The 12,221-nt window shown below is 37.9% G+C and overlaps 1 protein-coding gene across 1 annotated transcript; it reads right to left on the bottom strand.

Moving 5' to 3' along the window:
* Positions 1 to 3,890: 3,890 nt before the first annotated feature.
* LOC136044459 (homeobox protein CDX-4-like) lies at positions 3,891 to 12,221 on the bottom strand. Its single transcript, XM_065729786.1, has 3 exons — positions 11,780 to 12,221; positions 6,930 to 7,075; positions 3,891 to 4,501 (listed from the first exon to the last, which is right to left on the bottom strand). Exons 1-3 carry the CDS (start codon positions 12,219 to 12,221, stop codon positions 4,295 to 4,297), a joined length of 795 nt encoding a protein of 264 aa, XP_065585858.1. The 3' UTR covers positions 3,891 to 4,294.

The following is a 12,221-nucleotide window of genomic DNA, read 5'->3' as shown; positions in this document are numbered from 1 at the left end:
TTCGGCGCACTGTGAGGAGGGGAGCTCGCCCTCTATGTCCTCTGCCCCCCAAAAATGGGGAGGGAAAAGATTTCTGCTCCCGTCTGCTGTTCTTGGGATAAGCTCCCCTTGTCAATTGCCTTTGCTGTTTTCCAGGGCTTTTTAGGTGTTAGCAAAAAGCAGCTGGCTTGATTATGAATACCTTTGCTGTTTCTGAAAGCACAACTGCACGACTTACAGGTAACTGGTGCTGTGTGCTTGTACCCTGGGGTGCTGCACCTGGTGTGCAGAGCTGCAGCGAGTCCTCGTGCGAAGAGATGCAACTTTCAATCACCACTGAGTGCATGCTGTAAGAAATTATAGGCTTGGTGCAGCGCGTTGTCCCTACGGATTTTAGTAATTACTGTTTTTATTCTTGGCAGCTTTGATGTCTTGTCCGGGAAGTACGTAACGATGCGTAAAATATAACTGCAGGGGGTGTAATGGACTGCCCCCTGCAGCAATTTCTATGGGAAAGAGCTGGGTTCACAGCTGTGTGCTGTGGCTGAGCAAAAGTCGGACAGTCCAGGGAGCATTTTGGAGCAGTCCAAGGAGTAGATTAAAATGCATGCTGTCTTAGTTTATTAGGGAAGCACTATATCTGTTGAATGCTTTAAACAAAATACAAAAACATAAAATACTGGGGTGCTGGTGACTTCTCTGACCTTCCAGTCTGATTTTTGCACTTTTTTTTTTACCAAGAGAGGAAGATGCAGTAAATGGTCCTGTGTGAGCGCAGTGTTCATGTCATGATTAAAGAATTGGTCTTGTCTGAAAGCAGTAGCTCTGTTTTGGAACGAATATAGACATGCATGATCACAAACACTGGAAGTGGTATGCAAGTACACTCAGTATAAAAATTGGTCTGGCTATGCTGTAGCTGTCTTCTTGGTGGGAAGGTCTGGGCAGGATTTGCACATGTGGTTGAATAGAAAAGCGTTTGTGTTGGATGAAGATGATGAGCTAGATGTGTGGAGGACAAAGAGCAGTGACTAAGTACAAGTGTGTACTGAAGTACCAGCATCTTGTTTTATTAGAGTCTGAGAGCCCTTAAAAGCCCTACTGAATGTTGTAGGAATAGCGTTGACCCATTACCAGGCAGCCTTATGCTCCTGAAAGTTCTTGAACTAACCAGCTGCCCTGTGAGCAAGCAGTTGTGCTGCTGCCTTCAGTACAGTCATGACTGCATGCCTGCTTGGTGACAGTCATGTATTTCTCTGTCCAAGACACTTGCTATCAACTTGCTATCAAATTCTGAATTGCTTATTTCCCTTGTGTCCGCTTTTTGTTGTGTACGTAGTTTTAAAATGATCTATTTCATATCCAACTTCTTCCACGTTGCTCTGCAAAGTACACCTAGTACAAACCTTACTGTAAGTCATAGCCTTGCTTTGTTGACCTTTTCCTGAAGGCCTCGGCCAGGTTTCTTCTTCAACATAATGATGCTTTCTTAATCATTGAGCTTTAAACATGGAAATGAGCTTATCAGTAACTGAGTTTTGTTTGGTTTTATTACATGCTGAATCTTAACATAAAAAATGACAGCAGGTATGTTTTTAAAACATGGTGTTCAGAGCTGCAGCTATCGGGGGCAGTCATATGATGTGTGCTACTAAACCCCTACATGTTCTTTCCAGTGTCCTGAGGCAGGTATCTCATTCAGAAAAAGTTGCTCTGGCTGTCTGAAAACTGCCTTATGAAATGCTCAGATTTCTACTGGTCTGCTGTTCTGTGTCCTGTCTGTGCGTGGTACTCACAGGTGTTCTGTTTCACTGAGTTTAGGTGTTCCATGTTCTATTGGCTCCATTTCTGATATCAGACAACAGGGAAGATAGCAAGTTCTGGGGAGTTTCAGTTCATGGAATGAGGTATTAAGTTGATCAGCATTTTAGTTACTTCTTAATCTCAGCTGCACAAGAGAAGCAGCAACTAATAGTCTTCAGATCCAAGATTATAACCTGGGTTACTTCGTGGTTGCACTGAAAATACCTATTGTAGAGGTAGATCGTTTTCATAACCATCTTAGTTTCAAGAAGTTGCCAAGTTTATGATCCAGGTTTTTATTTCTACTACTGCTCATTACTACTAGTAATAGTAGCCAAATTTGGATTTGGTTATGCTCTCCTCTATTAATTACTCTTTTTTTTTAATGTGTATTTCAATAGGATCCTGTAGGATTCAATAGGATGCTGTAAAATAATATTACAGTAATTAAATAAATCTGTATGTCTTTTCTGCCCCAGACCTGTACTTAGAAGTTAATTAATGAAGGCAGATAACTGTGGTGCTACCCAGAGCCTCAGTTTATGGTAAAATCATGCTTTGCAATTAAATATTTATAGTTTATCTGAAAAAGACAGTTGTTCCCGAGGCTTTGGCACCTCTACAGTATCCTCATAAGAGTAAAGAGGATTCAATTAAATGTCAGAAGGGATTTGCTGGGAGTTAGTTGTGTGATGTAGAATTTTCTTTTGATATCAGCATGGTGTAAAAGTGGTTCACTACATTACAAACCCAAAATACCGGTCCAACAACTGAATTTGAGCAGTGTGATGGTTTTCTTTTTACATGAAGTGAAAAAGAGAGGGAACTGAGAGCTTGGGAAAAATACCCACTGAGTGAGAAGGATTGTTTGATTTTATTATTTTAATTGCCTCATGTGCTAAGGGAGAGTCTAATTAAAGTCCCTGGAGGAATCTTCAAAGGTGGAGAGATAAATACTGAAATTGTTGTGTATAGCCTTTAGTGTTTCTTCTCACCCATATAAATACAAAAAATAGGAGTGCTGGGTCGTGTCTTCTGAAGCTTTTCCTTTACATAAGCAATGTAGAAGAGGCAATCATAGCTCCCCAGAAAATAACAGTGATGTAGGGACTCTAGTGGCTGGGTTGCCATTCTGATATCTGTGTTCCCATGCTGGTATTTGCAGAGCACGAGTACAGGATGGATTGACGTCAGAACGTCCTGTAGTGGGCCACTGAAGTGGGCCAGCATGTAGTGCTGTATGAACTTGTATGTGCTAGACAACAGTACTTTGTTTTTCTTTTCTGATGACCCTTCCAATGAAATAAAGGTTTCTATATGGAGCACAGAATTCTGTGTATCAGAGAAGCTCATATTATGAGATGCCCATGAGTAGGACTACTGAGAGGTTTAGGTATTCCAGTACTTCGTGTTTTCTTCCTGCTTTTTTCAATCTCATTGTTGCCTTCTAGATACTGATACTGACTACTCTGACAGTGTAGAACAGTAATCAAAGCTAACTTCTGTGAGCACGTTTATCCCAAATTGGGTATCCTCCAGGAGTGCACAGTTGGTACATGCTTGCTGTGACAGTGAATGCTAAGCTGCTTGATAACAGTTCTGAAGTACAAGGTCTGCTTCTACGGGGTATTCCTTGTCTTTTAACCTGAAATACTTGTCACATATCAAATTGGTGGCTCAAGTCTGCTATTTGAGAAAGCTGTAGAGATACTAATCAAATTCTTAATTTGCTTTTTGGTAGTGTGATAATAATAACAGTTCTATTTCTATTACATTTCTCCTTTCATTTTTCAGTGATATTACATGTGTCATTGAAGCTGGCAGTAAAGTAATATTTACACCTTCCGAACTATTTGATATTTATAAACGTGCATCACAGTTTGTTGCATTTATTACAACTGAACAAATTTTAGCAGGTTTGGTGTGATATTATGTATCTATTGCTTAGGAGGTCAGCACCCTTGGATAGAACTACATGGAATACACAGACTGTTCATTTTATTTAATTGGAAGCACTATGTCACCAAATGTAACATTGTTATGTTTCTTCGGTGTTGAAGTGTTTCAAAAGTTGTTTTCAAAAAATAACTTAATTTTCAGTACATGTTGAGTGTGAATATTTATAAACATCTACTGTTTAATGATATAAAATGTAATGAACTAAATACATCCAGCATCTTACATTTTATGCACTGTTACTCTATAATCAATTTACTGACACTTTTCACTGTATACATGAGCAGGCTAGAATTATGTTTACTTGGATCTTCAGTAGTATCTTTTCCTGTGTCGGTATCTGGAGCAAATTATCTCCTATTCAAAAGATTTTGAGTGGTGAGTATTAGCAGCATGAGTTCCCTGAGATTTCTTTAATTGAAATATTTCAATAACAGTCCTAGATCGTCTGTGTAGAAATAAGTACTGTGAAGATAGTTAAACAAGAATGGTCCTTTGCAAAGTTGAGTTTCCAAGAGAGAAAACTTCTTTTTTTTTTTTCTTTTTCCCTCACTGTTCATTCTGAAACTATGACCTGATGAATGTCAGTAGACTGTAATATATTTATTCTGTGTGGTGGTGGGAACAGGGAGCTTGTTATTTCATTTGGGCTGAGTGAACCAGAGTCACTCTGAACTGAGCCCCCACTGCCATCAAACTGTGAGATTTTCTTCTTGATTATTTTTCTTTCTTTGGCTCGGCGATTCTGGAACCAGATTTTCACCTGCAATGTTATAAGTGATGTCTGATTAGTTGAAAGCAGTCAAACTTTTTACAGCAACAGTAGCAATGAAAAAATACACGTAAGCAAAACAAATAAACATCCCCGTTCAGCTCCCAAAAACCAGTGCTGGACTTGTGCAGTGGAAAACTCTGAAGTTACTTTGTATTCACTTTCTGTACTATAATCAATAGAAAATAATTTGTACTTCTTAGACATGGTGTAAAGTGAACTTGCTGTGTTATGTTTAGAAACACAGGATTCAAATTTCTCACTTAGTGTCTGCAGAGTTCATCATCTAAACTTTGACAGTAGCATGTGTCATACTTAAATGAAGATGCAATTTGAGAATACTTTTTAAGGTTTCTTAATCTTTGATAAAGATTAATTCGAACATAAATAGTGAGAGTGCATTTTCTTCTTTTGATTGTGATTTGTGTATGGATGTATATTCTTTTGCATTTAATTTTTTTAACACGCATCTGATTCTGTGGCTCTGTGTTATGCCCTGTTATGGCAGTGCTACTTGAGGACAATGAATTTCAAACTAAATGTTTATTTTGAAAGACTTGTGAAACCCAATTTTAGTTAAGTATATAAATTCTCTTTTATTTTGTGAGGGTGTAAAAGAGCAGAAAACTCCATTTGTTTTCCTTAATGTTAATTTCCCATTCTGATTTCACTGTTTTTGTTACATCCTTTAAGGTATACTGAATACAATATTGTACAGAATGTTCTACCTTGGCTATATTTTCCAAGTAGTTATTCCATTATTACCTTGCAGGTAATAACATTAAGAAACATTTAGCAGTGTCAGGAGCTAATGCAAATGCATCATATGCTTTGATTACATCTTACCTGAAGGAAATTTACCAATCAAAAATTGGATGTCTTTAAGAAAAGAGCAACAGTTAGATAAAACTAACAGTTGTTTTTATGCAGAATCACTAGATACTCCAGGTATGTCTGTGTTCTCAGCTAGCTCATGTAACATTAGGACAGGGGCTTGAATTTTTTATAACTGCACTTCTCTGAAAATTGTCCAATGGAGCTATATCCTAGTGTACAACAAATGCAAGCTCTTTGGTGATGGACTTCTTTCTTAGCTACTTCCCAGAGCCACTTAGTGAACCACAGAACATCCGGAGTTGCAAAGGACCCTCAATGACCATCAAGTGCAACTCTGCTCCGTGCAGGACTACCTAAAACTTGATGTCTGTGCTCATTGTCCAATGGCTGATTGGTGCTGTGACCACTGCCCCAGGCTGGGAGTACCCAACCATTCTCTCAGTGTTGAACCTTTTCCTAATATCTCATATGATTTATAGTCTGTGGAGTGTAGTCTGTGTACTGTTTGGTTTTTGAGATTGAACACTGCTGCACTACAGGATGATTCTAAAACCCCAGTGCTTGAGCCTAAAATCCTGCTGCTTGCCTACTCATCCTTACACTTTTCAGCCTCAAATGATCCCTCTCTGTTCCATGTTCTTGCACAGACTGAATGCAGAAGAGAATGATATTTTAAAGGGCTGACTATATATACAAACAATAGTTTGTCAAATTTTAAAAAGAAAGGTCTCTTACTTAAATTTACCTGGGGGCAGTAAGTCTGGTTGCTAAGGTATGAGGTGCTTTATTCAGTACCGCCAATCTTCCCTTATCTTCCAACTGTAGCTGAACCATTGACATTGTTACCTAAGGAGGACTGGATGCAACAGTTGCTACACTTGCAGGCATTTCAGAAATGTGCTCTCCACCACAGTGATTTTAGGAAATTCTCTCCTGAATTCCTCTAACCTTTGTATGAACACAACTAGGATAGCTCAGGAGGCTCTTTATTCAGGACAGTGCTTAGATATGTACTTAACTGTAAAGCAGAGGTGCTTCCCAAGTGAGCAATTGACCCAAGTATACACTTCTAAATTATCTGAGCAGGTGGTCTATTACATGTGTAACAGGTATAAAAATTTAGCATCACATTTTGTAGCCTAAAGCTTCCTGTACATAATAGGTGTTTGTAGTACCTGTGAATGTGGCAGCAAGATGAAATCCTGACTTGAAAATCCCCTGTAAAAGTTGCTTACCACGTAAAATGGAGAGTGTCATAACTATTGAGGACTTAGCAAAGATAATGTTAAGCCAAATTGTTTAATTCCTAGCTGCCTAGCAAGCTGCTTTGCAACTAAAAATAACTACTTTTCCATACTTCTATTACAGATGAACTCCTAATACTTAGCTGTAACTAGAGGTTTCTGTCACATTAACCTATTTATTAATTTGTGTGGTGTATTCACTGTGTGGCTAATATATTCACAAGCTATCATGGTTGCCCTGGTACTACTTTTGCATACAGAACAAGAATGCTGTTTGTATCTTCTGGCAGCAGCCGTGTCTGGTGAAGGGGTGCAGGCGTTGGTTAGTCTCTGGGTACCTGTCTTTCAGATAGTCCAAGGTTTGCTGCAAGTTCTGACTTTCTCCTTATTGTAATATATCTGTTGCAGTGAAATTCCTTCTCTAATTCTAGTCTCTGATGGTCTGTGTAAACAACCCGGTACTTCTCTTTTGTTCTTGTTTTACCTGTTTGAGAAAGAAATGTTATTAATTCACTGTTGATTTTCTGTAGCATCTTTCTTTCATGCATCTTAAACATCGCACAGGCAGTTAATAAAGCTGCAGAGTATTGCATAAGACTGTTTTCTGAGATTATTTTCTGTGTTGCAGAGGAGTATGAAGTACATAGTAAATAAGTTTTTTTCCTAAGTGTTTTGAGAGCACATTGGTTATCATGGTTATTTTTTTCCCTCTCTCTGTAAGCATACATCTAAATATAAAGCTCTTATGTGAAGAATGTCCTGAAGCATCTTAAATTTGTAGCAATAATTTAATTAGTACTGGATACATTTGACCTCAAGATTTCGTGTCATTGTTCTGTATATCGCAGGATGTCAAGACTGACTCTGTCAGAGTTTGCTTATTTACGCTGTGTCCTAACTCTTTATTTGGGCTTTTGTAGCTCACCTCTGTGACACGAAGAAACATCCACTGAAAGTGTGTCCCCTTCCTTTTAGCCATGCTTAAAAGTTCAATTAATAATGTGGTATTTTTTTCATTAAGGTGTGGTTTTGCAAGGTGCTGAGTGCCTGTGGGTTCATTTGGTGTGCTGAGTTTCCATTTGAAATCAAAGACACTTGACAACTTATAAGACTAGACAATAAAAAAAAACTTGTAAAATTATTTTCTTTTGATTGGGTGAATACTGTTAAGAGAAAAGTTACTTGATATTTATAAAATACTTTTCATTTGTTACCCTTTTTCAAACAATTATTTGTCTAGTATTAATGCAGAGAGATGACTTTTGAACTATTTTTTTTCTCGTTTTCACTTTTAACTGCAAGCTAGGTACTTGCTCATTTTCGTCTGATCTTACCAGGTTTCTGTTTTTTTTTTTTGATGTGAGTTTTCTGGGACAAACTGTAAGACAAAGACTCCTTTAAAGTGGTTCCCTAAAATCCATTGAGGTGTTAAGATGAAGCACACGCCACACAAAAGAGCGACAAGGAGATCTTATCAAGAGCTCCTTTTACATTCAGAACACAAGCCAATTGGTTTGGAATTTACAAGCCCTAAACAAATGTCAGACTCTTTCATCTTAGCTGAAGGGAAAAAAGGACAGAAATAGAGTATTTTTTCTTCAGTTTTGGGCAGATATTTAGGATAAAATGAGATATTTTTTGCATGAAGGTTAATACATTTTGAAATACAGGAAATGAAGTGTATTTTTCTAAGTTCTGTGCTGCTTTGACTTCTAATGTACAGGATTTTACTGCTTAATTTTGCAGGGCTAAAACATTCATTAAACTCAAGTTTACTTTTTTAGAAGTTACAATTTGTTGGCTTTGAAATATTTGCTCTAGATGATAGTAAGAATGCTAACAGTACTATAGATATTCAGATTCCATGTAAACTAAAGGCTTAGAAGGTAATCTTTGAAAAGAAGTTAAAATTCAACAGGGCTATTCCGGATTCAATATAATCAGTAAATATAACCATGATTTGAGGGGGTGGAGAAAAGGAGTAGTTTTCCCCATTCCCTTTGGTCGTAAAATTCACAGAGCATTTCTTCTGAAGACAATAAAGCTAGGAGAAGGCCTCTTTATTTGCTGTGAAAATCATCACCCTTTCCGGCAATATAACTCCTGAAGAAAAAAGGGAGAAGGAAGAGACAAGGCTGCATATCAAAGCAAAGAGAAGTGTTGAGAGGGTCTGTTGCCTCAATATGACAGATAGGCCTCAAAACCAAAGACAATGTAGCCCAGTGGAAAATAGATGTCTCGACTAGTTTACAAAGAAAAAATAAATTAGCATTACAGCAGAGAATTGGCTTTTTTTTTTTTGCTTTTCTGTTTTGCTTTCTAGCTGTGTTTATGCTGTGAAGTAATCTGAATTATTTGAACATAACTGCTTGTTATGACATAAAGGTATTGAGTATACTTGAAAAAACAAAACCAAACAAATGAACAAAAGCCACTGAACAACCTGAAGTTGATCTTGCAAAATATAAAAAATGTTCTTGTCCTTCTGTGTTTTCTTTTTCTGAGAAGGATCATACCCAGCTGAAATGTCATATAGAGATTTCAAATTCTTGACCCTTGTTTAGATATGATCTCTTCAGTTAGTTTCATGCCTTGAAGATTTGCTCTCACAGAATTGCACTTTTTACACATAAGCTCACGGAGTTTAGAAATGATTTGGTCTGAAGTTTTAGTCTCACATAATTGAAGTTGTTTGGGCATGGTGAAAGTGTTCCCTTTCTCATTTTTGGAGCCGATGTGGGAAGATATGTTTACCAAGCCCTCTCTGGATGTTTATTTTTTAATCTTTCTTATACAGACACTGCAAACGTATTTATCAGTATCTGAAAAAATAATCTGAACATGCAATTATTGTTTTCTACTTAGAAGATACATCAATAGTAAATTTCAAACTAAGTTTGGACTGCTGTAAGCATGTAGTACTTCAGTCTTTGTGGTACTATCATATCCTAAAGACTGTCTTGCTCAGGCAAATTTTCAATTCAGCCTTCCTGATTTTTTTCATATAAAATGCCAAATATATTGAATCAGCTTAAATATTTAAATAGAGGGGATAAAATTCAATTAACAGTTCACCCAAATAGTTCCCAGTGTGTTAGTATTTTAGTACCCTACCTCATTTAATTAGATGTGCTTGAATTTTTGTTATTTTATGTTGCTCACATAAATCGTGTGACTGTGCACCATAAGTGTTGTTAAGGATATGTGTATGTATATAAATATTTGTAACATTCAGGGCTAAATAATTTTGATATTTTAGAAAAAGAATGATATTAGTGAGCAATATGATTGTAGAGGAGGAGCCAGTAAAAATCTGTTTCAAAGAGGGGTCAGTGGTATCAAGTAGGTTTTATTATGTTCTGGAGAAAGGATTGGCGAGTTAATATGCAGTTCCTTGCACCACGTTACCCTTGCAATTATCTTGTAATTTCATATAACTTTTTCTGACAATTTTTTCCAGCTTTTACGCTTAACATTGTAATAAAAACACTGAAGAAAAGCTGAGTGTAATTTGGTACTTTCCTTGTTTTGCAAAATAGCCAAGTTTGTGTTTTACTTTCCCAAACCCTTTGCATTAAGCAGGTTTGTTGTCTTGAGCCAAATTCAGTGAGGTCTTGAGCTGTTTGTAACACTTCAAAGAACTGGGCTCCAGGGTTGTAAAGCCTCAGGACACTTATCTATGCACGGCCCCCAGTTCACCTGTCCAGTATTGTTCATGAGGTGTTCCAGCATGGGTGTAAATGGTGTGCTTTTCAGACTAGAGATGAATTGAAGCACATAACTGCTTTTCTGAATTGCATGTACATTTTATGAAATTTAGTAAAACTTAGCAGTGCCTTCCTTGTCTGTGCATTAGGTTCAAAACTGAGGTGTAGATTTTTTTTATGCTTTAATCTGAAAAAATCCTAACATGTTCTATCATGTTTAAACTTCAGTGACATGACAGAAGGGGTTGGCTTTTTGACGTTGCACCATTCTCAATTGCTTCTGGTCTACCTTAGCTCTTGCATCACTTTCACACCTGGAAGACTCCAATGATGTTAATGAAGTTACTGCAGATTTACATGAGGATACGTAATCGGGGGGGAATAGAGTTGAAATCTGCCTGGCTTTGAAGATCTTTGTAAAGGCTTCCAGTGGAACTAACACACTGTGATGCCTTAATGTCCTCTAGGTATTTTATACTTGGTAACAAGGAGGAAACAGCATGTATCTACTTTATAACTGAGAAACAATTATTAGACTAATTTTACTCTTGAGTGATAATGTTGGAAGGATTATTTCTCAAGTGACACTGCTGATTTTCTGTCTTCTAGAACTGCTCCAATTGTCATTGCACTTATTTCTTTAGAGAGTTTTCTTTGATGCTCTCTGACACACACTTACTACTTTTAACCTTAACAATGGCTTTAGCAAACCTTGCTACACACAATTTACACCTTGGGAATATACACAGGAAAGCTCCGCTGGCATGCAGCTTGTGACTGAAACAGGCACATCAATGACTGACACTTGGAGGAAAGTGAATTTTGGTTGTCTAATAGTAGCAAGCTGCAAAATTTTGATTTGAAAGTAAATGAAATCAAAATTTTTATATGAAAGTAAATACAGCAAAAGCTTAACTGATAGAGATACGTGGTCTGCAAACAAAGTAGTCTATGCAGAGTATTTGAGTCAGATTACTTGTCTGGGGATATTTCTTCTCATAAATATCTGGAACAGTAAATAGCACAAAAACACCAGATAAAGAATGCATTATCACATAATTTTCTTAAAAAGTTTTTAGAAGCCTGTAAAGGCTTAAGGTCAGCCAGCTTGTAGTTTGAACTTCACCTTTTGGCATAAAATAATTATGTATTGTTTTTGCATGTAACTTCTAACAGCAGCATTTTCTGGTGTCAATTTGCATCTATGATGCTTCAAAATTGTTAGAACAAAGATACTCAGATGTGAGTTTGATGTAGCCACGTGTAAACACAATAGCCATTCTACCATAGTCACATAAAACCTTTATGGGGTGAAAGTGAAACTAGTGTAAATTTAGTTAAATCTGCATTAAGCAGTAATAGGTTAAATAAATGTCATAAGTGATCCACCAGCCTATGTGCTTTAAGTAAAGTTAATTATTTATAAGATCAGTGATAGCAGAAAAATTCTTTTTGAGATAGAAAGTTTAGTATGCACTTACCAGTAGTGTTAGTTTGCACGGTTTTCCTCATCCATTCGTAAGAGCTGTGCCTTTGGCTGTTGGGGGAGACCTGCTGTGCACTAACGGTACCTGCAGGAGGTAACCCCCCGGGTGCAGCGGGATGGAGGGAGCTGTACTCAGCTGGACTGTAGGAGCCCTGCCCAGGAGACGAGCCGCTGAGCTGTGCGGCAGCAGCCGTGCCGGAGGGCCCTGGGCACGGGCCGTAAGCGTTCCAGTCCTCCCTCTGGGGGCCGTAGTGGGGTCCCCAGGCTCCCGCGGGCTGTCCGTGGCTGTCTGGAGCTGGCACGTGGTGATACCCCATGTAGTCTGAGTAGGGGGGAGCAGGCACAAAGTTCTGCACTGGCAGGTTGTTGTTGCTGCACCTTGCAGGTCCTCCTGGATACATGCTGGTCTCTTTATCCAAGAGAGAGCTCACATACAT

This window comes from Cyrtonyx montezumae, unplaced genomic scaffold, assembly GCF_038088225.1.
Source record: "Cyrtonyx montezumae isolate F1298 unplaced genomic scaffold, pur_monq_1.0 scaffold_11, whole genome shotgun sequence".
Lineage (NCBI taxonomy): Eukaryota > Metazoa > Chordata > Aves > Galliformes > Odontophoridae > Cyrtonyx > Cyrtonyx montezumae.
This window is presented reverse-complemented; position numbering and strand designations above follow the sequence as displayed.

Excerpts from the sequence above, each read along its gene's own strand:
- LOC136044459 (XM_065729786.1), bottom strand. The coding sequence starts at position 12,221 with ATGTATGTGAGCTCTCTCTTGGATAAAGAGACCAGCATGTATCCAGGA. Across the intron at positions 7,076-11,779 it reads CGTGCAAACTAACACTACTG|GTAAAACAAGAACAAAAGAG; the intron begins GTAAGTGCATAC and ends TTTCTCAAACAG. Across the intron at positions 4,502-6,929 it reads TTGGACTATCTGAAAGACAG|GTGAAAATCTGGTTCCAGAA; the intron begins GTACCCAGAGAC and ends ATAACATTGCAG.